Consider the following 27,731-nt stretch of genomic DNA (forward strand, 5'->3'; position numbering starts at 1 on the left):
TGAGCATCAGGGTGGGTAATAACCAGGCTGGTGGTCCCTGCCTCCAGAGCTTTGGGGTGGGTGTGTGGGAAGGAAACATGGAAAGTCTGGCTGTTGTGTGTTATTTCTGTGGCCAACACAGAATTTCAGGCTTTCATTTCCCTCTTGGTAAAAGGCCAAGTGTCCTACACTTACTCCTTTCCTACAGTTTCCCCATATTCCCCTGTACATCCATAGCCATGAGAACTGGCTGAGCTGGTGCCTGCCCAGTAGAGGAACTAACAATGCTAACAGACCTTCTGTTTCAACAGCGCAGTCTTCAGACGCCATATTGCACAGCTCACTTTCCGATGAATGCTGAGAGAAATCAAACCTTCCCAGCAGTCAGTGGTCTCCACTTATTTCCTCCTCCCTTGCTTCTTCACCATTTCCTGTTTAAACTACAAAGCCCTTTTTGTCAACCCTGCTAATCGTTCAAAATTAGTTGTGCCAGGTCAAAAAGTCTGGTCTATGTTTCAAGATTGTTAAAAATTACTCCTGGACTCAGCTTATGTGGCTTTCAGTTTGGATTACTTCCAAATCAGCAAATAATTCCTGCCAAGGCTGCAGGAGATGAGGATGCCGTGATGGATGCTGATCTTCAGAGCCTCTCCTGTTTCTCAGGGAGCTGAATTATGCTATAAAACTCCCTGTGCAAAGAGAGAAAACCACCAGTTGGAGGAACGACGTCATCATATGCTTATAAACTTGGACTTCAAAGTCTCCCTACTCTCATGAGTGGAAGTTCCTGTGGCACCTGGTAGTGCATAGTTACACGCTCTGTGTTCCATTCTCTTTGCATCAGTGGGGTCTCTGGCAGGTCTTGCCGTGACCTACCGTGTGAACCTGCTCTTCCCAGCCTACATTCTCTCTATAATTGACCCCATTCAGTACTATGGTTGAGACTTTTAGGCTGTGACTCTGAGCGGTAATTAAAATATTGTATTTTTAAAGTTTTAGTTTTCTTTCTGTATCTGGAAACAAGGGTAATGGATAGTAGCTTCAGTAATTCTTTCCTTCAATGAAGGAAAATGTTCACAGGCAGATTTGTGTTTTAAGTGAAAAGATATATGTATATATGATTATATTGAACTGAAATAAGGAAAATCTGTGGTTTGACAGGTGGTAACTGATTTTTTTGCTAGTATCTTCCCTATCAATGAATTGTAATAATCATGATCTTATTCGTGTTGTATATAGTGGTATATAGTTGGCAACTTTGGGTGAATACAGCAGCATCAATCTATACCTGAAAGTACCAAGACAAAATTCATTTTTTCTCAAATATTATTTGCTTTCTTACACTTGTATTTTGATTACTCAAATAGGCAATTTTAACTTCTCAATGAAATTTGAATTATAATTCTAGAAAGCTTTTGTATCAGATAATAGAAATACGTATCAACATGAAAAAGGATCTTTATTCATCACTTTTTATGATAAACAAAATAATGTGTAAATAAACTGTAACATTGATTTATAATTTTTCAAATACTCCTGGATGTTTATATTTCATCAAAGTATACTTCTTAGAATTCTTAAAATTATTTTGATGAGTTCGTGATCACACAGGATGAATTCAAATTCAGAAATATCTTTCACTTTTGTTGTTGTTTTTAAAAACGTTGCTATGGGTCTGCTTGAATTTTTTTTCTTGTTTAAGAAAAAATGGTGGCACTTGAAATAATACTAACAATTGCCACAGACCCAGACACCAACAACACAAATGGAGAAACGTTAGCTCCAGAACCAGCGGAATTTTCCTCAGGACTGGAATCTGCTTCAGGAATAAACAAAGCTACTTGCGCGATGTTGGATACTTTTGATGCCAAATTGCTTTTATCCACACTTTGAATGGCAATGAATATGTGGGTTGCATTTCCTTCTGAGATGTGTCCTGGTGTAAATGCAAAGGTTTCCTCGGAGTTGGCCTCCTTTGGTAAGAGATCAGTAGTGTTTACTTGCAGAGCGTCATCAAAATTGTCTCTTAGATCCAGGAGACTTCCACTTATTCTTATGATGTACTGTTGAGCTAAGGAAAAAAGTTACATGTAGTTTAGAAACCAGAGCATACCCTATTAAATTCCTTTTTAGTCATTCTCCTCAAAATGTTGTTTAGTTAGGCAAAGCTTATATTCATAGCCAAAGCCTTACTAATTTTTCAAGAAAAGCTGAATTCTGATTTTTAAACTCTGCCAAATACTACTTCTTTGTATGAAAGGTGGGGCCAGTTAAAAAGTGTCCTGTTTGATTGATTCAAAACTATCAGATTATAAAATTAATGCTTTGCTGAGCAGCTGTCAGTTAAAAATTGTTCCCCTCCAACCCCCCCTTACACTCTTGCTTTTGTAACCAGCACCTCTAAGTTAATCAACACCACCTGACACCTCATCCTTACCTTTTCCAACATCAAAGTCATCTCCTGGTGCTGTCCATGTTAGACTGATATCGTCCCCATCACGGGTGGCCTCAAGGTCTGTGATTTGACTTGGTGGGTACAGGTCAGGCAAGGGAAGATTTGAAACATTTGAAACCACAAATGCACCTCCGGATGCTGTTCTGCTGAAACTCTCCAAGGGTGTCTGAGTATCTGCATCAATTTCAGGTCTTGATGGATTCCCTTCAATTTTCCCTGCGTTAGAAATTTCCTGGTATTTAGTGGGGAAATCTCTACTAGCATTTTCAGAACTCGGTGAAGTGAACTCCTGTCCCACATCTTTCACTCCCTTTTATTTCCATATACAGTCACATTTTACTGTTTGTTGACAAAGTCGTAAGCATCCAATTAGTTGGTGAGGGAATTCTTTCTTTTATGTCCTGACCAGGATATTGGGGGATAGAATCAGATAATGAATTTCTGTGGAATTAAGGCTGCAGTGAGTGTGAATAATGTTATACAAATCAATAGATGCCTTTGTGATAAAAAATAATTACTAATCTCTGAAATTATCTCCAGACTGGAAGTAAACCTAGGGAGTTCCCTTCCTTCTACTTGCCCTAGATCACTTCCTCCTTCCTGGCTGCAAGTGCTAAGGAGTAATACTTTGGATTTATTCCAGTTGCTGACAGAAAGCCCCTAAAAGTCACAAGATAAGAGGCAAGAGAAAGGAAAGTTAACAAAGAATGCATTCTTAATCCTTATCCTCAACTTACTCTACTTTATTGTTTTTCTTCTGATTTAATAAAAACATTTAAAATAAATGTTTACTCATTTGTGTATCTTTTACAGAGTATATCAGCTGAAGGATAAGTTCTGCCACTGGTTTATACTTAGGTACATAAATATATTAGCCTGTTTCTGTCATTCTGAGCCGAAACTTGGCATATTGCTTTTGATATAGGTAAAATACTTCAACCTAACGTAGTAATGGCTGACATTTATTGAGTGCTTACTGGATGCCAGACACTGTGCCAAAGCTTAGGTTAATTTGGAGGCAAATCCCAGGATGACTGAGAACTTCATTCCAGAAATGGGGAAAGTTATGTTTTGAGTTAAAATGTTTGAAGGCTTAATCGTATCAACTCCCAATTAGTCAAGCCAGCACTGGATTTCAGATACCACGAGTTACTCACCATCCACTACCCAGCCTGGTATATATGCGGCTCTATTGAGTGGATGCCTTAAGCTTCGTGTGGCAGCATTTGTTCCTCCACGAGCCCGTACTTTTAAGCTGTATCTGCCATTTTCTGAATAAGCTGTAAAATATCTGGAGTAGACCCCATCATTCTTGAAAGAATCAGCACCTTGTTATAGAAATGAAGGAATAAGTGATTATTGTAAAGAAAAAGAGAAATTTATTCATTTTCAAAGCCAAGCATATGGCCTTTATAAGCATATCCTCTTGATTGGGCTCTATAGGTTTGGATTGACCCCTTGGGAATATTTCCATTATGCTCAGCCAGCCAGTATCTTGTTGAATTGATCTTTTGAGTTATTTTATATACATATAAATATCACATTACATATATGTATAATGTTATATATTATTTTATAATTTCTATATATAGGTATAATCTTTATTTAGGTGTAGATTATATACACATATACACACACTGGTATCTATATATGTATCATGAATACCTTCACCTTATGAACTTATATGCAGATTATTTTGGTGCTCTTCTTCTAGAATGTGTCATCATTGTGTTCAAATCAAAAGGATCAGCAGTGAGGAAAAAGCATCTTTGCATAGGATTTAATTCTCACCATAGTCACATACAGATTACTTATTTTGACTTATCTTCAACCACTCTTTTTTTTAATCCTCAGCTCTTGCTCTATGATTCATTTCGTCCCTGGTCTGACAGGGGACACCCCATCTACTATTAGTATAAACATTGGGGAACTCAGGAATCCTATATTATATTTCTTGATATCAGTTGCAGTGGAGTCATTCGTTAAATTGCAAACACAATTCTCAGGGAGTCCAACACACTAAGAGAGACGTTTTTACAGTGAGGTTTTTGGACCAGAGGTATCTGCATCTCTCTGGATCCTATTAGGAATGTAAATTTCTCAGACCTCCCAGGGGAGAGCCCAGCATTCTGTGTTATAACAAGCCCTCCCGGTGATTCCTTTGCATGCTAAAGTTTGAGAACCCCTGCTCCAAGTCATTGTTAGTCACCAATACCTTCTTAGGTAAAGGCATTCCAAATTAGCTAAGCAGTCTAAGGTAAAACCTTGAGAAACGAAGCACGTTGTAGGTAAGATTTAATGTGGTATGGAAAGGGTTCAGAACGGGGAGGAGGAAGGGATAGTTACGGAAAATACTGGCATATCAGATGAAGGCGTTGAGGTGTACCGAAGAAAGATTTCACCTTCTACATTTTTCACAGGGCCAAAAATAGTGAGGATGGGATTATAAATTGACTGAATCAATTACACTGCAAAATATATGAATGGAAAACCTGCTAACTCAGCTGGTTATCAAAAGAAAGTTCAGATCTGCAAAGATCCAGAGTCAGGAAAAAGGTCTTATAGCACCACTCACCCAAACGGACAAGGAGACAGAGTAAGGCCAACACTGTATCTTGTTTCCTGCCAGTCAGACCTGGTGTCTGATGCTCCAGTGATGTCCCCTCCTCTCTCGTGGCAGTTCTGCCTGCCCTTGGGCCTCAGTTCCCAGGACTACATGTGCACTTTGTTCCAGCTGTTGGAAAGTACTCTTGCCTGTCCCCTCCTTCCTGCCAGAGACCTGAACTCTACCTCTTAACTCTACCCATATGGTTGCTTGTCTTTCACCCTTTCTGGCCAGACTTTCTTGATGATGTCCCCCTAGGACTGACTTGTTCAGAATTCTTGATGCTGTCCTCAGCCTTCTGAATGAGACCTTCCTATCTGGTGACAGACATTGGTTGTCTGGATGACAAACAATAATGATAGTAAATACCAGGTATTGACTGCTTACCACGTGCAAGACACTTGCTAAGCACCTTGTAGGTTTTACCTGCATAGAATTTTCTGCTGGTCCTGTTGTTCATGCATAATCTGCATCACTTCTTCTGGTGCCTGTTCTACTGGCCCACACTGCCCCAGAGACCCAAAACATATCCTGAGTTATGAAAATATAGGCTTATTCATAAAAACCTGTGAATTACCTGCACCGTTATCCAAAAGTTGTAAAACTTCTGTTTTTCCACTATTTGATTCAATGAAAGCAGTCACATTGGCTCCAAGAATGGGTACAAAGCCTTGTAGAATTTCTGCGTAAACAATCATTGGGCTGGGGAAGCTGTTTGTGTCTTTATTCATCTTAGCATTCACTGTGATTGGAGGCACGGAAGGATTTGCTGCCCGAGAGTTTACTGTTATTGTTAATATTTCTGAGTTTTGTTTGGCTTGAAGACTGTAAGTCCAAACACCCACCTGCAAATTCAAGGGAAATTTAGTAAGGATCCAAGATCAAGTTATTTTTTGTGTTTCCATTATCCAACACTAAAATGAATCTTACAACTCTGTTGCATCAAAAACAAGCTTTTGTGGTTTTTGATGGTAAAAGGATGAGAGTTGAGGCCATTCCGACATTGCATCCTGGCTATTGCCATGCTTTGTGTCCAAACTTTGCGTAATCTCCGCTTGGAAAAGTAAGTTTTGGATAGTTTGCCTTGGTCTAGGCCTTTTCTTTGACCTCGAAGTCCACAGGTTCTATTATCTGATAGTGCTAATTAGGAATGAGTCTATAGGTATCTACGCACAATGTTGCCCAGACTCTCCCTACATTGCCTCTTCAAAGTTATTCTTAGACTAGTTAATTTTTTCCCTTCTCTTCCTTCCTCCTAATGCATAGGTTCTTTTTTCCACCATCATAATTCTTAGGACCATACAGGCATAGAAAGTTCATTCTATTTTATCTTAGTTTTGAAGATGATACAAGTATTGACACCACATAGATGATATTAAAAAATATATTTTCAGCTGTAAAACAAATTTGCGAGGAGATCTAAAAGACAAAGGCTTACCTTTGCAGTTCCTGGAATACTGAGATAGGCCATTTTGGAAAGAGTGTCCACCGTGAAATTTTCCATCTGTGTTCCATTGGGATCCCAGAGAGAAATGTTGGGAAACTCTTTCTCCCATGTGAATTGAAAGAATGTGTCCTTTCCCACGGTGCTATCAATTATTACAGTGCCATTCATCCAGAGGTTATTGTTGAGTGTTAATCCCTTACTTTCAAGCTGTTTAAATATATTTAAAATTAGTGACTGGAGAAGAGAGTAATTTTATTCTTTTCTCTTTTTTCACATAGTTTTTAACTTCTGGCCTGAGAACAAGCTTATATAGGGCTTGCCGTGTTAGCTTGTGATCTCTCTGACAGCTGATTGGGATGTGACAGTTGTCAGTGTGGAAGTATAGGGTCTGAGGAAAGGACAGGGTATAATAAAAGCATTAGAGCAGAAGAATGGGTTTTATGGTTGGAGATACGGCCACATTATTTTTTCCCAGTTGTCTTGGCAAACAGCCACTCTGGGCTTTAGCGTGAAAGGGTGTTACAACTTCAGTGAAGAATTAGCTGTAAGAGGCATGTGTGTGTGTGTGTGTGTGTGTGTGTGTGTGTGTGTGTGACTGGAGTATTTGAGGAGAAACACCCTAACGGGGGCCTCGAGAGAAAATCAGGACTAGGCAATACTGAGACAAACACTCATGGATGTTTTCCTGATGTGAAATCTTGAAATAATGTTTCACACAGGATAGTGAGTAGCACCAGACAGTAATCATGTCCAACAAGAGTGGAAATAGGGCAAACTGATGTCCATGAAGGTTGGAATCCTGAGAAGAGAGGAAGTAAAAGAGAGGACCCTTCTCTGAGAGGAGCTTCAAAGAAAGTTTTTCAAGTCCTTGTGGCTAGCTCTTACTCAAGGAGAGACAGCTTCTCCACTGACCCAGAAGGTGCATCCTGCAGAGGTGTCATTTCAGGAATGATGGGAAATCCCACTTCTACTCCAACCCAGTCCTGAAACAAAACTACCTCACTGCAGTGCTGATAGAAGGGAGTGATTCTACCATTGAAACATCATTGCCATGACAAAAATCTCAGTCCTAGGTTAAGTGGACATGTCTTTGAGTGAACAAAGTATTATGATCAAGTTAAATCAGAATGTGAGTGACATTTTTAGACTTCTTATCAGGAAAGTTAAAGTTAGAAGGCTTTGGCTACATAGTAGTACTAGGGGAAAACAACTGAGTAAAGAGTAGGATGCAGCCTTTCCTCTGTATTCCAGCTGCCACCATCCAAATCTGAGTTCCCATTTACTCAGATTATTGGAACATACCTCTAACCTGTCAGTATCCTCTCCCAAGACCTACCCATCATGTACATGAATCCACATTAATCTTTCACAAATTTGCTTGCTTTTTGTTATTTCTCTATTCAAGAACCTATAAGGCCTTTAAGTGAGAGGAAGAAAACTTTCTTCCTGCCCCTTCCACACCATCTAAAAAGTCCATTCTCGAAACTTTGAGCAGCTCCTGCAGTCAGATGTCTCCTTTCTAGCTGATTTCCCGTGTTCTGCTCTTATATTTTGAATTCTTTTGGAATATTCCATTTTCATGTCTCACTAGCCACTAAAAATTACCAAAGTTAAAAGGAAACACAAGATAATATCCTCAAAACCATTTCTCCTTCTTACGTGTCAATTTTAGACAGTAGCATCATCATTCTCCCAGTCAACCCGATTAAAAACCTCAAAAGTGAGCTTTATTATCTTTCAGTTTATTCTCCATACACTGCCAAGCTAGATCTTGGACCAATTTTTAATCTGTTTGCAGGGTAAATCTACAGACCAGATCTTCAAAGCGATCTGCCTGTGTTGTCCTAACCCTGCATTCTGTAACTTCTGTGCTCCTTGTTATTGGACAGTAGAGGAAAATAGGTTTATTTAGGTGATCGTGGTAAGTTTTAATGTAATGCAAATTTTAGTGATTTGTGAACTGGAAAATAGCAGATGAAAGTTTTGGCATAACTTGATGTGATATAGCCTTGGTGGGAATGGATATGGACAGAAATAGAATTTTCTAAAAATATTTTGAAGGAAACAGGCTGTTTTGGCATTTTATGTAGAATCAACCAAGAAGAATCAAAGTGTACTCAAAGTTTTTGAATCTAAGTAATCAAAAATGGTGTTGCTAGTGAAACACAGACGAGAAAAGGAGCTGAGTTCATAAGAGATGTAATAAAATAGAAATCTAGTGAAAAAAGTTGCTGAACAAATAAGAGAAGCCCTAGGCTTGTAGATATGCAATGATCATTCACTTTCTTTCTCCTGATAAATTTATTTCCAAGTTACATTTCTTCCATTTTTAAACCAGGTACTTGAGTTCATTTGTCTACTTTAAATCAATTTCACAGCAGTGAAGGGTGAGAAAATCTTGGAAGCATGAGTTTTTTTTTTAATACATTCATAGAAAGAGGGATGCTATTATTGGACAAAATGTATTTTTGGTGGATAATTTAGCATTTTTAAGTTTTGATGTTATCCCTCAACCAAACTCTATGGGAAAAGAAAAAGAAAAAATATGTTTGCTATTTCACTATTTCATTTGGTAATATCTAAAGAATAATTTGTGTTTCAGACTGAAGTTTTGATTTTAATTAAAAATTTACTTCACAAAAAATATAGAACTGAAGACTTAGAACAACCAAATCATATCCTTGGTTATGGCTCAGTGGAAACTTGAAAACCTGAGGAGTGGGAGCTCTGACCTGAAGAGACTGCTGGGAGAGATCGGCATTTCCTGACACAAGGGCCGCGAAAGCATCAATGAGGCCGTTGTTCGCAGCTTCATCCGAAGCATATTTGTGCTTTCCTCCTAAAATGTAAGTGCATTAACTAGGTTGCTTTCTAGATAACAAGTACTTATCACATTTTAGTGATTAATAGGATAACAGAATAACAAAATCAAAGTTGCAGTATAGATTATTAAAATAGACTAAAACCAGATAGGTGTAAAGATTAACTCTAAATGTTAACTTCAACATTTCCTAACTAGAAAGTGTAAGTGACCTTTCCACCTCACTTACGGAAACGTTAGCTGGCTGAAACTCATCAAATAACCATAGAATATTAAAAATGATGTTGTAAGTTGTACTAAAGCTCACAGACTTCACACAGCCCTTTAGGGGAATTAATCACTTGTATGTAAGAAATAGTTTTAACAGCATTGGCTTTCAGGTTTTCCAGCCAAAGTAGATCAGAATCAGAAAATCAGAAAGGTTAAATGCTCCTATATTGAGTTATCCTGACAATAGCTGGCAGTGAGGAGACAGAAAAATGGTAAGTAAGAGAGACAAGTTCAAAAGAGCAGTACTTTTTGGGGGGATACTTGTGATAAAAATAAATTTTACACTGGTTGTGAAAGCAGTTTGAAATGATGAGAGTTTGTACATCTAAGCATTAAAAAGCGGGTATCTATTTGGTAACATTAGAACCAACCCAACACAATCATTGATGTTCATAATTTATAAATTATGTATTTTCTATGTTTAAGAAGTCACTGAAAACATGTAGCTCTTTTCCATCTCACGTCTGTGTATCTAAGATGACAGCTACCAGAGTAAATGTTTATCTAGAAACTCTGTTGTTATTTAGACCTTTTCAGTTTGAGCTTCTGTTAATCCCATGCCCCCGCCCCACAGCCTCTGCTCTGGTCTCATGGGTTTCCCACTATCCCTCCACGTGCCTGGCATTATCGTTCCAACATGGTCTTTTTGTTCATGACCTGATCATCTCTCACCCCTTTTCCTTCCAGAGAAATTCAACACCTTGCACAGGGCCCAGCTCACGCCTCGTCTCTCACGCCTCGTCTCTCACGCCTCCTTCCTGACACTGTACAACCCTGCGAGAATTAATGGCTTCCTCTGCTCACATCGTGCTTTATTCCTGTATATTCCTTTTGTCGTGGAGGACGGTTATCTGCTTATGCTATCTGATTAATAGTTTTATTTGTCTTTCCAGCCAGCTGGACTGTGAGCCCCTTGAGAACAGACATCAGGTCTGCTTTAACTCTGGTCCCAGGCTCCTGGCACAGTGCCTGCAGAGCAAGAGCTTGAGAGAAGTTGCTGATCGTCAGCCTCTACACTTGTGAATTGCTATCAAAGGACTAGAATATATGGGTCACCTTTTACCTGTTATGGTGCTCATCTCTATGACTGCTTGATCAGCAGATGGTCCCAAAGCAATGAAATGAATGATGGCCCCACTTTGTTTCACTTCATCCACGCAACTGCCTGCAGTGTTATCCTCCCCATCGGTCAGCAGCACTATTTCAGATCCATCTATTTGAGAGTACATGTCTGTAATTACCTGAAAATATAATCAGAGCATAATTACAAGTGTTCCTAGATCAAAGACTTATGGGAGATTAGAAAAAATGTACGGAGAAAACAAAAATGTGCAGAAAGGAAGAAATAGCTTCTGTTTTAAAATCATAGAATCTTCAATCAGCAGTCCCTGGGGGAACGTAAACATGACTCTCTATTTTGTCCACCTGCTGCAGGGAATTTCTGTTCAAATGAAGCTATATGGGAGCAGGGCTTTGGAACATCCCACCTGGGCTAAGTGACAATGACTTCCCATTCTGAGGATCTCAGGTCAACCAGGCATGAAAAATATAATTGTAGAATGTGGCATTAAATATTTTTCTGCTCTTTGACCACACTACCCTCTGACAAGCGTTCTGTATTCTACGGTTCAAGAGAAACAGCCAAATATTACAGTGCCACCATTTACTGAATACTTCCTCCAGGTTACATGTGTTTTATTCTCTGTATAATTTACCTCAAGGCCCAATTCTGAACACATCCCTAGATCACAACCGCACTACCACTCTGCTCCCTACAGTTTATTTCCTGTGGGGCAACCAGAGTCAACTTCATAAATGGTAAATTGAATCTCAGTCTCTGATGCTTAAAGCCCTTCGGTAGCTTTCTGTGGCGCTTAAAATAAAATACAAACTTCTTATCCTATGTTTCGAAGCTTTGAAAGATGTAGCTACTGTCTACCTGCCAATCACATTTCGTACCCCCTCATTTGTCAGACTCCAGTGTCACTAGCTTCTGTCATTTCTTGGAATAATCCAGTTCTTTTCCACCTCTTTCCCAAGGGACTTTGCACTTTCCTTTCTGCCTGAACCACTGACTCCTCATCTTTGATATCTTATCTTAAATGTCACTCTTCGGAGAGAGCCCCAGTGGCATCTCTACCTAAGGTAGCCAGTGCCCAGTTATGCTATGACTTCACTCTGCTTGGTTCCTTCACAACACTGTCTCCACAATCTTCATTCTTGTTTTAAATTGATTAATTGTTTGATGGATGGTTGGATGTATAACATATTCCCCGCTGAGACAGAGTGCACCACCAGGGCAGAGAAGCTTTACTTGGCACATACATATATGTTGAATAAGTTAAATTACGTGTTTTCCCCCACTCCCTACAATAAACGTATATTGAATAAATTAAAACATGAACAGTCCTATGTGCTAGCTTTCACTGCCCCATTCTACCAATGAGGTAATAGGGGACTAGAGAGGTGAAGAGTCATGCTTAGGGTCACAAAGCTAGTAAGTGATAATGGAGTTTGAACCCAGGACTTCATGTTAGAAAGCTACAGTGAAATGCCATGCAATTCATAAAAGGGGGCGATTCAACAGGGGTGAGAGTAGCAGGAAAAGCTGCACAAAGGAGCAAGGAGGTTGAAGAATAGGTAGAATTTTAACATGCAAAGATGGAAAGAAGGAAATGTTTTAGGCAGGGGAATTGCATGGAGAAAGGTCCAGAGGCTGCTAGTACATCGTGGGCTTGGAGAGTGATGTGAGCAGTAAATTGGTTGACACACAGAGCCTCAGGAGGGGAGAACTGAGAAAAAAGGCTGGCAAGAGAGCTGAGGGCAATTTTATTGAGGGGACAGGAGACTCATATAACATGGGACTGAGGAATTCAGATTCAATTTTATAGACCCTGAGGGGACAGTGAAGATTCCTTAGCAGGAAAAGGATGCAAATGACATTAATTACAAGCTCAAGGTGACCATTCGGATAATAATAAAATTCATAATAATAGTTATTGTGAATTATATATTTAGTATAAATAGATATTGTTCTGAGTATGTAAATGTATCATTTCATTTGCTCCTCATAATAGTCCTGTGAAGTAGCATTCTTGTTTTCCTCTATTTTATAGCTAAGGCCCTGAGAGTCCAAAGAGACTGAAACGTTGTCTAAGGTCACATAGCTAGTACGTAGTAGAGCCAGCTCTCTGAGGTCAAAACTCATGTTCTGACCAGTCTTCCTTACCCAACTTTGACTAACAGTCCCTGCCACATCTGCTTTAAGAGATAAACATCACTTTTCTGTAACCAGATGTCACAGACACTGAAATGAGAATTGACCCAAAGTGGAATCATACACTTAGCTTGCTTCGTTGCATTAAATGTTGATGACTTTTGCTGCCCAAGTACACCTATTTAACTAACCTTTATTGGGCACTGACTATTGCATGGTAACAGACAAAGTCCCGACCCCATTGGGCTTGTACTTTAGGGGCATTTTAATAGTCATTTATTCACTCACCAGTTTATATGTTGACTTAGTGATCCATTAAAAAATCATCTAGTGAATTTCTCTATGGGCTTAGTCCTGTGTTTCTTAGGATTAATTATGCGAAAAATAGGGAGCAAATTAGTGCAGTGGCATTTAACATACAAATGTCCTAGAAGAATAAACTGTATTTGTAGTATGATTTTCACCTCAAATGCTGATTTAATTCCAGCGCAGATGGAAGTTCCTCCAACAGCTTCTGTAGGTAAACTCTCGAAGAGCTTGTTTCTTTCGTTGCTGCTTATTATTTGAGTTAAATTACTTATAACAAGGGCAATACTATCAAAGTGCACCATTCCTACCCAGGATCCGTTTTCAATGGTCTGAAGCAGGAAATGTTTTGCTGCTTGATTCATTCGATTTAGGCGATTAAAACTCTGAATAAGAAAGGACAAGAAAAACAACCAAGTGGTTTTCAACTGGAAAATAACAGCAGATCACATAAAATGAGTGAATAGAATTTAAGAATTTTCTATAAATAGCAATTGGTGTTATTAAAGAAAACAATTATTATTATTATTGAGGAAGATTAGCCCTAAGCTAACATCTGCTGCCAATCCTCCTCTTTTTGCTGAGGAAGACTGCCCCTGAGCTAACATCTATGCCCATCTTCCTCTATTTTATTTGGGACACCTGCCACAGCATGGCTTGACAAGCAATGCTTAGATCTGTGCCCAGGATCCAAACCAGTGAACCCTGGGCTGCCAAAGCGAATGTGCGAACACAACTGCTGTGCCACCAGGCTGGCACCAACAATTAATTTTTTCAATTCATAAAATAAAAAAGTATAGTTATGTGTACTATGGAAAACATATAGATAGTAAAGAAAACAAGCTTTAGGGTAGAGCTGATTGTTGACTGCTAAGCACCCAAATTAGAGGTGGAGAGTAGTGTGGGGGCTGGATTGAATTGGAGGGTGATGACTCACATCTTAGACTCTGCCTGATTACTTCTGGGAACCTCTGTTAGTTGCGTTGAGATGAAACCACTCCCCAGATCCTACAGTGTCTAACCAGACTATCAGGGACTCCAGCTAGAGACTAAAATCTCCCCATCACCAGGGACTAGACTAGCCAAAAGATGAACTTACTCAAGCGGCAGCTATGTTCTTAGAGGCCCAGTCCCTACCTCCCCCATTTCCTCTTCTCCCACGTCTTCCCACCATTTCCCCACCAATGGATTAATTGGAATTGGTTCTTTGATAACTTATTAAGACTCACATCTCTCTTTCCTACATGAATGCCCACCATGTGAGTGTCTTCATACATTTGTCTTTTCCATTCCCTCAATACTAGTTGATCTGTGATACCTTCCCCCAACACATGCCCAAATTTCCCTCTGAACTCCCCAGAACCAAATCACAGTGAGAACCTCCTCCTACATCCCATCTTTGAGGGCTCTCTTTACTACCTTGCTTTACCTTTACACTTGGCTCTATCTGCACCCTGACGTGGGAGGCTGCTCATCTTCTCCCAGTCAGGAATGTCATCTCTCCCCAGCGACACGTCCTAGACACTTCTATGTGCTGGTTTCTAGCACTCTGAAACTCTATGCTATTGTGGATTGTCTCATTCATCCTTTGCCCTTTTCGGTAACCACCCAATCCCCCATTTGTTAAAGACATTATTCCTGATATTCAGCATGGTCTGTTCTACCTCAAATGTGCCATTCTTTTGAGTACCTTATCACATTACATCTGCTTGTTTGTAGTCCATTCATTTCTACAATTATTTACCGAGTGCCTATATGTGATAAACCCTATTCTAGGAAAAAGGGATACAAAGATGAATAAGACACTATTTCAAGTCCTAGAGGACATGATTCCTAGAGAACATGCTTCCAAGTCCTAGAGGAGCTCCCAGTCTTGTGGAGAGAAATGTGTAATTTCAATATCATTTATAGTAATATGAGTTTGCACAGGTCATGGTGGGAGACCAGCAGAAGAGACCTTAGCCCAGCATAGAAACATAGCCCATCTCCTCCAGGGAACTGGGTGCCTCTACCAAATTTTAAAGATTGTGTATGAGTTAACCAGCTGATGGGGAAGGCGGAGAAAATTTTCTCTATTGAACTATAAACTCTTTAAGGATATGGGCTTCTATTCCTAGAGCCTAGCACAATGCCTACCATTCAGTGAATGGTAGTAGAAGGAATAAATGGCTGAATCTGGTCATATCTTCATTATGGTGATGCTCTTTGTCTGTGTCTTTGAGCATAAAGAGGTCATTTATATAGATGATGAAAATAAGGTAAACCCATGTTAAGAGTTCTTGTGACTGATCTTGTCCCTTGACTTTAAATGGAGTTCAGAAGCCCTGAATCTACTTTCTCCTCATGTCTGTCAAGTATCTCCAATAGACAACAAGGGCAAGGTTAGAAAACATTTTCATCTTTCAACCTCTAGTTCTGATCTTCTAACTAAAGCTTTACTAAAGGGCCAAAAAGTCTTCCTCAATAAACTTTCTATTTTCTGGAAAAGACAGAGACTCTTGGGTTAGGTCTTTTAAACTCTATTCCCGTCATTCTTTCATTACAATGTTCACTGCCCTGCTTGAGGTCATGATAACAGGAATTGTTGGTACTTATGTCACCATGCAATTCAGAACAATCCAGGTGCAGATAGCATTCAGAGTGTTCTTAGGCCCTCAATCACCTACCTGTCCCTACATCCAGGAAAAATCGGATCAGAAACTTACCGCCATGCTTCCAGACTTGTCAAGAACTAAGCACACAATTCTTTGACTGATCTTCAGCAATGAGAAGACAGGTGGAGGGGGTGGTGCCACCATAGATGTTGTGTTTTTAAAATCCTCAGAATTGCTGATCACCTCCCATGTGCTTCTGAAATCGCACATTTTGTTTTGTAGGCTTGGAGCCTCTCGGTTATGGTTGTTTTCCTTACAGAATTCAACGACCTAAGGGGTTGATAAAATTAAAAAAATTTTTCTATATGATGCCTTCAGAAATCAAGTACAAATCTGAAAAAAGTTAAAAATCTATTCTCCAAATATGTTGTTTATTGAATGAAATTGATTCACCGAGGAGTCATATAATAGTAAAGTGGATTTTCAATAATAAGTAATGCTACTTGAGTGCTTACTATGTACTAGTCAGCGTTCAAAGAACTCTATACTAACACATCTAATTTCTCACATCACCTGCACAGATCTTTTATAAACATGATAACATGTCCTTTGATTATAAATATACAGTCTGAAGCAATGATTGGTATACTTACAGAATCAATCCCTTGCATGAACATTATGGATGCTTTTTCAGTTTGATCTTGATCAGGGAAGAATTGACAATCTTTTTCATACAGTTTTGTCTTAGAATCAATTCTGCATCCTCTGGTTATACAGCTGTCTCCTTGACATGTATAAACTCTATTTATACCAGTAATACCCGTGGAACACCTGAAAGTATATGACAGTTAGTCTTTGAGGCAACCTAACAATTCAAATTTTTTAAAATATCTTGTGTCTTTATATCAAGGTTTTTTAATAATGACTTTTATATCAAGGTGTTTATTCTTATTTATGTACCACACACATCCTGTTTTGACAGCAAAGTTTCAGGGTTCCTACCAGAGCAGTTATCTGTTTTTCAAGAAGTGGCAGAGGGAAATGTTAAGTGGGATCTCCAGTGCAGGCAATGGCTGAGTTCCCTGCTGGGATTCAAGCTCCTGCTGTCCTGCTCACACTAATGGCTGGAGGCTCCCCTTTTCCAAACACCTGTCCTGGTGGCCTTGTGATGGTAAATGCACTGCAGGAGTCTGGACAAGGTGACTTGTGAAACAGTTACTCTTGGTACCACCTTAGCTTAAGGTTCTTTGTAGATTTCTGTTCAAGAAGATATCCCCAAAGAATGGGATGAGGCATGACTACAAGTGTTTGATTATTCAAGGAGCATTTGTATCCAAGGTGAAATGTGGCTTGAAGGAAAGACTGAGGTACTGCCCAGGAGAGCAGAGTAAAGAATGGTGGAGGCATTTTATGCGTATGTTTTACTGCATGGAATTGGCCACAGTGGCAGTGATTACAACAAGTATGCTGGGATGTGAATATATCCCATCTTTTCAATGTTTCTCCAGTTTTAATCCCAGAAGGAATGACTAGATTTTATTCAGTCATTTAGGGAGACTCCTACATATGTGCATGCTTCTATTGCCCCAAACTCAGTGAACATAACGATGTTATCTATTAACAATCGTGTGAATATGCTGCAGCAGAGACTAGACATTTAGGAAGAGTATGATGTGAACAAATGTAGTCAGAAGCGCCTTTGCTGAAATTATGTATTTTTCAGTTTGTACAATTTTTTCTTTTAAAGATTAGCCCTGAGCTAACATCTGCAGCCAGTTTTTTTTTTCTTTTTCTCTCCAAAGCCCCCCAGTACATATTCTGGTTGTAGATCCTTCTAGTTCTGCTATGTGGGAGGCCACCTCAGCGTGGCTTGATGGGGGTGCAAGGTCTGCACCATGGATCCGAACCAGCAAAACCCTGGGCCACCGAAGCAGGGCACACGAACTTACCCACTTGGCTGGGGGGCCAGCCCCCAGTTTGTACATTTTTGATAAGTCCTCAGCCCCGGCAGGGCAGCTCAGATTGACTAAGCTGAAGGTACCTAATTTTAGATCGACTCTTTCCAAACATTCTGCTTTCTTTATCTCAGAAGCAAGAGGATTGTCTATTATTAAATGTGATGTTAGGTTGGTATTTTAAGTGATCTTTATAAATCCCAAGAAATTCCTGTTTGGTCCCTGGAAGCTGATTGATTTCTTACTTAGCCCACATTTACCGCTACTTCTAACCATTGTTTTTTTCATTCTTGTGTAGTGTAAATAATTTTGATCTGCTCTTATAGTACAAGCTTTTACACAGAGAACAACTTCGGCGTGAATGAGTCTGGAAGCTGTCGTAGAGAGAGATAAAAACATGTCAAATTGGCAACCAAATGCTCTTGACCTTATCTGTATTTTAAAAGGGCAATTAGCTAATTTAAGGTACATTTTCTAAAAAAAAGCACTGTTTTGTGATATAGCATCCACTACCTGCATTGGGACAAAAATGAATGACTGGCTTTTGAAAGAAATCAAACTAAGGAAAATAAGAAGTTACAGCCTGAGGTAATTTAAGAAAATTTAAATGGTCATGCCTTGTTGCTTCAATTTTTTTTGACGTGGCGCTGTAGTAAGGCTCATCTTCGTTGTACTCGTCAAACACTCCCCAGCGGAGAAGGGCCCACTGGTGGACAAACAACCTCCCTGTGGGAAAATATTCCAAATATGTCATCATAATTCAAGTGACAAACTTTGCCCTGCAATTATTTTAAGAAACTTTTTTCCAATCAAAAATATTCATATTTAGGTTGTAAATAGCTGCCAACATTTATATTTTTCTTTATACAAAAGTATATTTCATTGCTTTATATTATATTATGTTACATGATATAGTATATAATCTTTTTATTCCACAGCATGTTAAATCAGCAAAATATTTATGACGTATACGCTATGGGCAGAATAGACTGGGCTTTGGCTTTTCATTCTTGGGAGGCAAAAACTCTTAGATATTACAGTAGTTTTTGGCTTTTTGGCTCTACAATGTTCACTCCTACCAACAACATAAACAGATGTGTAACAAATCTGTGGCATTAAAACTTCATGAGGATGTGATTAGTTAAAAAGTGTCTATAAAATGCTCCCTAGGAGGTTGATAACGAAAAAAAGATTGAAAAACACTGTGATAAACTGTACATAATCTTGTGGGTGTCTAAGTGAACTGATTAATGTATAGTACTTAGCATATATAAGCATTAATTATATGAAAAAAATTTTATTGATTATACATATTCAGCACTATAGTAGGTATTGGAAATATAAAGATGAGTAAGATATAGTCCTTGACTAGGATAAGCATGGAGATAAAGAATCAGAATAAAAAGATTTTCCTCAGAATTTTAGAGTGAATGTAAGAATAAAGGTAAATCCAAGCTTGATATGCGGGAAGAAAAAACAAATGGAATTTTTGTTTTAGGAATATTAGTAAAAACTTCAGAGGAAATAGAAGTGGAGGAGAAGTTGGAAATATGGCCTATTCTGCTACAATGTGTGTTTCTCTAACTCAGATCAACTCATGAGACCTGAAAATAGGGGGAAAATTCAGTCTTATGCAAAAGTCACGTTTCTTCTTCAAATCCCTGCTTCTCAAAGTGTGTTCCTGGGACCAGCAGCATCAGCATCCCCTGGGAGCTAACAAGATCTGCAGAATCTTGAGCCCACTCTAGATTACTGAGTCAGAATCTGCTTATTTACAAGATCCCTAAGTTATTCCTCTACACGTTAAACTTTAGGAACTCTGGTTTCAGGCTTCCTAGGCAAATGGAGGCAGATTAGTGAGCCTGGAAACCTTCAGTATGGGAGGAAAAAGCCCTCATATTAGCTATTGCTATAGAATTTGGCGAATTTTTAGAAAACTTAAAACTGCCTACACAAGTGGCTCACTTTTTACAGAGCTGTGCTTCCTTCTTAGGTCATGGCAGGTTGTCCTGCCCCCAGTGCCCACCTTGCTAAAGGGGTAGATTTCAGGATCTCTCACCACACACACGTACACAAAGGTAACTATGTAAGGCAATGAAATGTTAATTAGCTTGACATTAGCAATCATTTCACTACGTAGGTGAATATAAATCATCATGATGTAGACCTTACAGCTCTACAGTTTTTGTTAAAAACAAAGCAGCCCCTCTGACTTAGAATTCCATTCCCATGTATATTGTCTCAGTTCCCACAAATCCTATTTTCATTTCTAAAAGCATTTCCTTCGTGCGTGTGTCTGTGTGTGCATGTGTGTGTACTTTTAATATCTGCTATGATGGCCGCATCTGGCCACACTGAGCTGTTGCCCAGGGTGGTCTAAATGATCTTCCCAGGTATCTATTATTATTATTGTTATCATTTTTATTACAAATTGCATAGATTTTAGGACTGTCTTCTTAACCTTAATTTACCAAAAGCCTTGTTGTTATTAGGGCATTGTTTTGCAGAATGTGAGTTTTTTCAAAAACACATGGATCCCATTATGGCAGAAAGACCTGTGTAAGAGGGAAGGGTGAAACTGTCAGTTATGGGCTTGGGTTGAGGTTGAGGGATATGGGAAAACCACAAAACTCAGGTGGGGACCTTGGCTTTAGAAACTGTAGAACATCCTCCTCTTCTAAGACAGCTGGAGGTGGGGAGAGATGAACATGGACACGAGTTTGAAAGTAAAGAGGAAGAAGGTAAGGGCCTTTATTTTCTCAGTCAAAGCATCTGTTGATTGATGGGATTGACAAGAGTGACTAGAGATCTTGAGAAAACTGGTAGAAGTTTTACAACAGCTGCTGTGGGGAATGAGAGAGAGAGCTGAGAAGAGGCAAGTAAAAATACTGTTGAGTAGCTTTGAGTGCTTCCCTGAGCTTGGAAGATGTGTTTTTGTAATGATACCAATTAGTTTTGTAATTTTGTTTTACATCTTGGAAGCATATTAACAGGAACCAAAGGAAACTAGCTGGAAACTCAGTGCAGAGAACTTGGCAAGTCAAATGAAACTTAAGGATAAGAGTGTTGAGCTATTTTTACTTGTAATTGAATTGACTTTCTGGACATGCCAGATAGGAAAGAAAGTATAGCTAGAAGGGCACAAGGCATTAGAGGTGCCAAGGAGAACAAACATGGTCAGGCTAAAGTGTGGGGGAAATGTAAGATTGGGATGGGGTGACATGATGTAGCTTTCAAGATTGCAGTGGGGAACAGGCCCAGGTAATGATGAGGACCAGGGCCAGCTGAGTGTTTAACAGAGACAAGAGACTTCATGTGTGCTCGTTGAAAGGGCAACAGAAGAGGGAGATTCTGGAGTATGCAGATTCAGGAAGTTTCACTGAGTAGTGACATGTGCGTTGGGCCCTCCTTTAACAATGATTTGCATTTTAAATGAAAAATAATATGCTTTAGTTCATTTGAACCAATAATGTTAACTTTTAGATGGAAGTAGATGAAACTGTCACTTTTATAGGTGAAAATGATGACTTAATGACAAGTTCATCTGGTTCAACCAAATAAGTTGAATAAGAGTATCAGCAACTAACAGCCTGTGAGTGTTTTCTCTTGGCCAGAAACGGGCCTCTTGGCTCTTTCCAGCTTGCCAGGCATCTGCCTTCCATGGAAGCAGCACGTGATTGATTAATATCTGGCTGTGAAGAACTGGAAAATTAAAACCTAAAAATATGCCAAAAGAAAACGTTTATTACCATTGCCCTGTGTTCAAATTTCTGTAGACACTGTACTGAGCATAGTTAAGTGGATTATCTAATTTAATGTTCACAACAATTGTATAAAGTAGAAACTCCTCTAATCACCATTTTACAGGAAATAGACACAGAGAGGCTAGGTCACTTGTCCAAAGTCACACACAGCTGATAAGTAGGGGAGTCAGGATTTGAACCCAGGGACTCTGGCTCCAAGGCTTGGACACTTAAGCTGGATACAAAACTGCTTGTTGGAAGCACTGCAAAATATGTGTTTTAACGAAAATTCCTACCTGATGGTCCATATTCACTTTCGTTTTTTCCAAGTACAAAGTTGGGGGTGAGATGAATGTATTCTCCTTTCTCTCCACAGGCAGTGAACTGCTTGGTGTATGGTTCATCTCTACCTGGGAGGGTAGGTGGTGCAACTAAAACATCAGCCTGAGAATGTTTAAAAATATTTTTAAAAGATCAGAAATAGAAATGACAGCATTTAGTCAGAACAAGTCTGAAACGATCGGTTTGCTGTAAAACTGAGGAGCAGCAAAAACTAATTTTTAAGAGAAACTTTTTGACTCACGTGTTCATAGCTTTCATGTTTCAGCCTCTTATATTCAGAGTTTTCTTTCCAATTCTCAGGAATTAATATTGAAACATTTTTGAAAAAGAATCTTTTTTCTGTGGCTTCAAACAGGTAAGTAGAAGCTGTAGTCACCATGTCCTATTGTTAAAGGAAACACATGTGAGGATGGCGAAGTGACAGTGGATTAAATGAGCAGGGGTTCAGCACAAGCATTTCCCAACTTAAGAGTGGATAGAGGGGTCGGCTCCATGGCCGGTGGTTAAGTTCACGCACTCTGCTGTGGCGGCCCAGGGTTCAGATCCTGGGCGCGAACATGGCACCGCTTGTCAGGCCACGTTGAGGTGGCGCCCCACATCCCACAACCAGAAGGACATGCAACTAAGATACACAACTGTGTATGGGGTGGGTTGGGGAGATAACACAGAAAAAAAAAAAAAAAGATTGGCAACAGTTGTTAGCCCAGGTGTGAATCTTTAAAAAAAAAAAGAAAAAAGAAAAGGACCTTTAACCCAGTGTTGATGATGGTTATCATTAAAAAAAAAAAAAAGAGTGGATAGAAAAAACAACTTACTGATGAGCAGGGTCTCTGCCTCACAATTCCAACTCTACCACCTGTCAATCCAAATTATAGCTTCATCCTGCCCATTAAAGGTTGAATCTTCCATAATCCTTCATCAAAAGGCAAATACTTGTGTTTGGTGTTAAGAGAAATTGTATAAAATGGTAAAGGCATAGACCTTAGCATCATCTGCTTGGTTCCAATACTGGCATCAGCACTTTCTGGCTGATAGAGCTTCGCCAGTTTACGTAACGCTCTGAAGCCCAGTTCCCTCATCTCTTAAATGGAGTATTACAATCTATCTTTAAGGTTGGCATAAATATGAAATGAGTTGTATAGTACTCTACACATAGGCAGTCACAAACCGGTTGATATCATTACTGTTTATAAGTCGTAGTAGAGAACAGCCTTAGTTGATGCAAGCTGAGGAGAACATTCTGTAGGGACTGGTCATAGGAGAGGATTTTCATTATACTCCCACTGCGCAGGAGAGGCAGCTGGGTTGGGATCCTAGAAGGTGGGGGTGACGGAAAATTCATAGGAGAGGCAGAGCTTTTTGATCCTAGGCAGAGCTTATTGCTCTGCCAACAAGCTGAAAATAATATCACCTTATACTGTTCCATATCCTGAATCCAAAGATGCAACGATTATTAAGAGAAATAGTCCTTCCCTAGAGCTTACTATGTAGTGGGAGAAATAAATGGGTGAAAAAGTCCTATGGTAGATGATCAAACCCATTGAATATTTGGGGGATCCTGGATGCTAGATGACGGTGTCATCCTCTTCATCTCACTGGCAACATCCTAGTCAAGAGTGTTGTTTTCTTCAAGGCAGGCTCCAGTCCTCCAGGGTGCTTCTTGACCTAACATAAGCCCATCATAGAGCTGTTCTATTTCAGGAGTTCCAGAGCTCTCTACCCTGTGTTCTTGAAGAGAGTTCAGCGTGCTGACTGTAATGTACTGAGGAGATCAGCAAACTGATTGGGTTCAGAGCCATGGGATCAATCAGAAGCCAGAGTACAGAGAACTGAAGGCCCAGAGGACTGGCTAGGAGTCAGGAAAAGGGCTTCAGAGAGCTCCTAATCTAGATAGGAGGTTACTTCATCACTGGCCTAGAGCAGATGAAAGAATTCTCTACCTGTTCCCTAAGGAGGCCTCTCTCCTTTATTGTTGAGGGATATTTAGGTCTCAACCAGTTACCTTCTGCTTGAAGTGATGGCTCTCTCTGTGGTTACGATATGAAAGCATATGTGGTGGTTTGAATTGTGCTACTGATTGGAAAATAGTGTTGCTGCATACAGTTGTGTTGTACATTGTACAACTCCAAGGGATTCCATTTTCTTTGTAGTCTCCATGGCTCTGTGCAGCTCCCTTGGTTAATGGAATGTTTTCAGTTCAAGGAGGGATTTCACAGACCCTATATAACATGGCCGATACCCTGGGATACACTAGGGGGCCTAATAACGGTTCTCACAGTCTTTCTCAGCAGAATTCCTGTAATATTCCTTCGAAATTCCTTCCCAGAATTCCTCTAATATCCTAGTTGGATCAAAGAAGATTAAGACATCAATGTTTCCATAAACAAGTACTCTCAAACCAAAAAGACATTAATAAAGTGAATAATGAAAGTTGACAATTGACATCTTAGGTCATGAATTATGAGTCAATTCAACAAAAATTCTTATTATGGTCAGAGAGTATCCCAACAGTAAGGTTATCTCCACAAGTTGGTCCACCAGTTACAAAATGCAGTGATTTTCGTCACCTTATATAAGCCAGAACTCAAACCCAGGTCTGTCAGCCTTCAAAGTCCCTGTGTTGGATCACAGCTGTGATTGTGCTTTTTAATGGAACATTGGGAAAATTATTTACTTCTTCAAATACCAATTTTCTCCTCTGTAAAGTGGATGAGAATATTTCTCAAGGTTGCCTGAAGATATAAATGCAAGGACGTTGCAGAGGGCTAGGAGACTGTCAGGAAACTTTGTGTAATCTAGGCATTTCCACTAAAAATCAATCTTTTACTTGTAGTGTTCAAGAGAGGATCATTTCACAAATTTTTGCCCCTGCAAATAATTCTTCCAAATATTAATTTCAGAGGTTCAGAAAAGTTTGAATCTGATTGGCTGTCCCTGGACACTAAGAAACCCATCAATCAGAATCAGCTATATTAATTGCTATTCAAGCCTGTGTTTTTCAGTATAAGGAATCTTTATCTTCCCCTGGAATTCAAAAGGTAACAATAAATGAACCCTGCTATGCTGCCAGAGTTTATATAGAATGAGTGACAAATGGTAGCCACAGAATCACCTGCTCACCACTGAGGTCATGCCCATCAGCTTCTGGTGGATAATAACACCCATGAGAGGGCTAAAGCAGTGAGCATAAGGACACAGTAGTGGAGGAATTGAATATAAGGAAGCAGTAAATGTCAGGGACGGGGGACCTAATTCACATGTCTGTAACACCAATCTCTTTCTTACATGGAATGTGAGAGGTGGAAGAAACTGTAGAAATCGGAGTCCTTGGTTCAGTCCTGGAGACTCACTCTTCTCCATCTGCACTTCCTAGTGAACTTTATTCTCATGGCTACCAATCTCGCCCACACACTGATGACTCCCAAATTTTCATCTCCCCCCAGATTTTCCCCCTGAATTCTGATTCCTGTCTCTATCCACGTGGGTGTCTAATAAGCATCTCAAATTCAAAATGTCCAAAACTAACTGCTGATCTCTCAACTGCCAAATTTTCTCCTCTTCTCAAGTGCTGATAATTCCCTCCTTCCAAGTGTTCAGTCCAAAACCCTTGAAGTCTTCTGTGACTTCTATCTTTCCCTCCTTCCACCTCTACCCCCCGCACATCTAAACCATCAGCAAATTCGTCTATGCTACCCTCCGAATATGCTCAGAATCACCCTCTTTAATGATTTCTACCACAATAGCCCTGTTGCTAGTCACCATCACTTCTGACCTGCGACAGCTTCCTACCCAGTGTCCTTCTGCACCTCTCTGCTGCAACAGATCCTATACAGGATGAGGACAAGTGGAAACCCTCTCCAGAGTTTCCTCAACACTGCCTTCAGAGTGATCCCCGAATATGCAGGAGACAGCACACCCCTCCTCTGCTCAGAATCCTTTCATGGATTCCCATGGCACTCAGAGTAAAAGCCCCAAAAGTCTTTCCAGTGCTCTGGGCCCTGCCACCTCTCCAACTTCAGCCCACTCCGCCCTTCCTCCTGCTCATTCACAGTTGTGTCCTTGGTCGCATCAAGCATGCTCTCACCTCCATGCCTCTGCGCCTGCCGTTCCCTCCCCAGAGTTTTCAGTGGGCTCTTCCCTCACTCATCTCAGATCTCTGCTCAGATGTCACAGCAACAGTGAGGCCTTCCCTGAGTACCCGACGTGAAACAGTAACCCACATTCTCCCCTACCCCAGCCCCACCAACACTCCCTATCCCCCTTGGCTGATTTATTTTACTCCATGACAACTTACTACCGTCTGACCTGCTACACAGTTACATGTCTCTATTATCTACAGCGGGTGAAAAGAGTGTACACTGCACGAGGGCAGGGGCTTTTTGTTCACTCTTGTCTCCCCCTGACATGCTATAAACATTCAATAAATCACTGCTTAAAAATGGACAAGTCCAACTGCTTATTTACTGATAAAGACACTGAGGATCAGGGAGGCCCTGTGACTTGTCTTTGGTGTTATGCTGAGACAGGTAGAACCCCATCTAGAACCTTCAATTCCCACTGACATTGTATCATTGTCTTCACTGCAGCCCACTGCTTTTAAGCCCCCTGAACCATTCAGAACTTTCTATAATAATTAACTTTTAACTTCTTGTCTTTTCCACAATTTTAATGGAAGTAATCCCATTTCTTCCTTACCTTTATCTGTTCTATTATTTTTCCATCTTCTGGCACAGCAGGGTCTATAGCAATGATAACACCTTCATAGCCATTGTTATTCAGCTGAACGAGGGAAGTATCGGACCCCTGCAGAAGGTGCAGGACTAAGAGGAAGAGAAAACTTCTGAATACCCTCATCGTTCCTCTGAGTTGTCCTGAGCCCAATGTCGGTTTGTTCCAGAGGCTTTTCTTTCACCACCTCTCTCTCTATATATATATGTACACTCCTAACCATTATCTTTGTTTACTACTGTGGGATGTTGAGTGTATAAAGGTCAATGTTACATGTATGGGAAAATATTTGACTTTAGTTTACAGAACGGTTTTATTGTATGTTACTGTGAAAGTGGATAAAATATAGAAGATATGAGATCCTTGTATAAAATACATTGCACGTTTTTATTTGGGAATTCTTTTCTATTCTTGCTAATTTCCTAAAGGTAGACATATTCTTTTATTTTCTATAGAGTGTAAAGTGAAAATTAATAAAATTTCATAGTGAAACGAACAGAAACAGTAATGTTAATGTTGTTCTTCAGTATTACAAAGAAATTTAACTATTATTTAGATTATTTACCAAGGATTTAAATAATGGAAGAGGATGTAAGATTATTAAATATAAGTAACACCGAATTAGGTAAGATGGCTTTGAAACCTAAATTAAAGTTTTAAATACTTTGAGAAAAGAAGATTTCATAAAGTTATTAGAGTAAATTAAAAAAAATCCTGCCCAATAAAGAATGTTTTTATACATATATGCTGCTTGTTTTTATACAAACATATCAAAAATGTCTGGGAGTATGTTGGTTACTATTGAGGCAGAGTGAATAATATTAATAGTGAACATTTACTCAGTGCTTACCAGGGCAAAGATTCTCTCACTTAATCCTCACTGCAACTGTTAAGGTAAGATTGAATAGTATCTTCATTTTATGCATGGGGAAACTGAGGCACACAGTTTCAGTATCTTGTCAAGATCACATAGTTAGTAAAAGTCAGAGTGAGGATATGAACCCTACTTCTTACCCTGAGCCCACGTATTTACGTGGGAGTGGGAGTATTGTTTCAAAAGGCAAATAATGTAATAATATTTAAAAGAAAAGAGAACAGGGGCTGGGTTAGGAGTTTTGATGAGCCCACGTATTTACGTGGGAGTGGGAGTATTGTTTTAAAAGGCAAATAATGTAATAATATTTAAAAGAAAAGAGAACAGGGGCTGGGTTAGGAGTTTTGATGATAAATCAAGAGTGTCTAGTCCTAAAGCAAAAGGAGCCAGTACCC

The 27,731-nt window shown here is 39.6% G+C and overlaps 1 protein-coding gene across 1 annotated transcript; it reads right to left on the reverse strand.

Moving 5' to 3' along the window:
• Positions 1-1,562: 1,562 nt before the first annotated feature.
• On the reverse strand, positions 1,563-26,613 carry LOC103564889 (calcium-activated chloride channel regulator 4-like). The gene is made up of 14 exons (XM_070592152.1): positions 26,430-26,613; positions 21,976-22,116; positions 21,689-21,836; positions 18,267-18,375; positions 16,348-16,525; positions 15,806-16,024; positions 13,259-13,486; positions 10,641-10,818; positions 9,219-9,325; positions 6,478-6,693; positions 5,617-5,884; positions 3,592-3,762; positions 2,417-2,650; positions 1,563-2,050 (listed from the first exon to the last, which is right to left on the reverse strand). Exons 1-14 carry the CDS (start codon positions 26,586-26,588, stop codon positions 1,677-1,679), a joined length of 2,730 nt encoding a protein of 909 aa, XP_070448253.1. The 5' UTR covers positions 26,589-26,613; the 3' UTR covers positions 1,563-1,676.
• Between the last annotated feature and the right edge of the window lie 1,118 nt (positions 26,614-27,731).

The sequence above is a fragment of the Equus przewalskii genome, chromosome 24 (genome assembly GCF_037783145.1).
Source record: "Equus przewalskii isolate Varuska chromosome 24, EquPr2, whole genome shotgun sequence".
NCBI lineage: Eukaryota > Metazoa > Chordata > Mammalia > Perissodactyla > Equidae > Equus > Equus przewalskii.

Excerpts from the sequence above, each read along its gene's own strand:
- LOC103564889 (XM_070592152.1), bottom strand. The coding sequence starts at position 26,588 with ATGAGGGTATTCAGAAGTTTTCTCTTCCTCTTAGTCCTGCACCTTCTG. Across the intron at positions 22,117-26,429 it reads AAATAATAGAACAGATAAAG|GACATGGTGACTACAGCTTC; the intron begins GTAAGGAAGAAA and ends CTTTAACAATAG. Across the intron at positions 9,326-10,640 it reads AGAGATGAGCACCATAACAG|GAGGAAAGCACAAATATGCT; the intron begins GTAAAAGGTGAC and ends CTTACATTTTAG.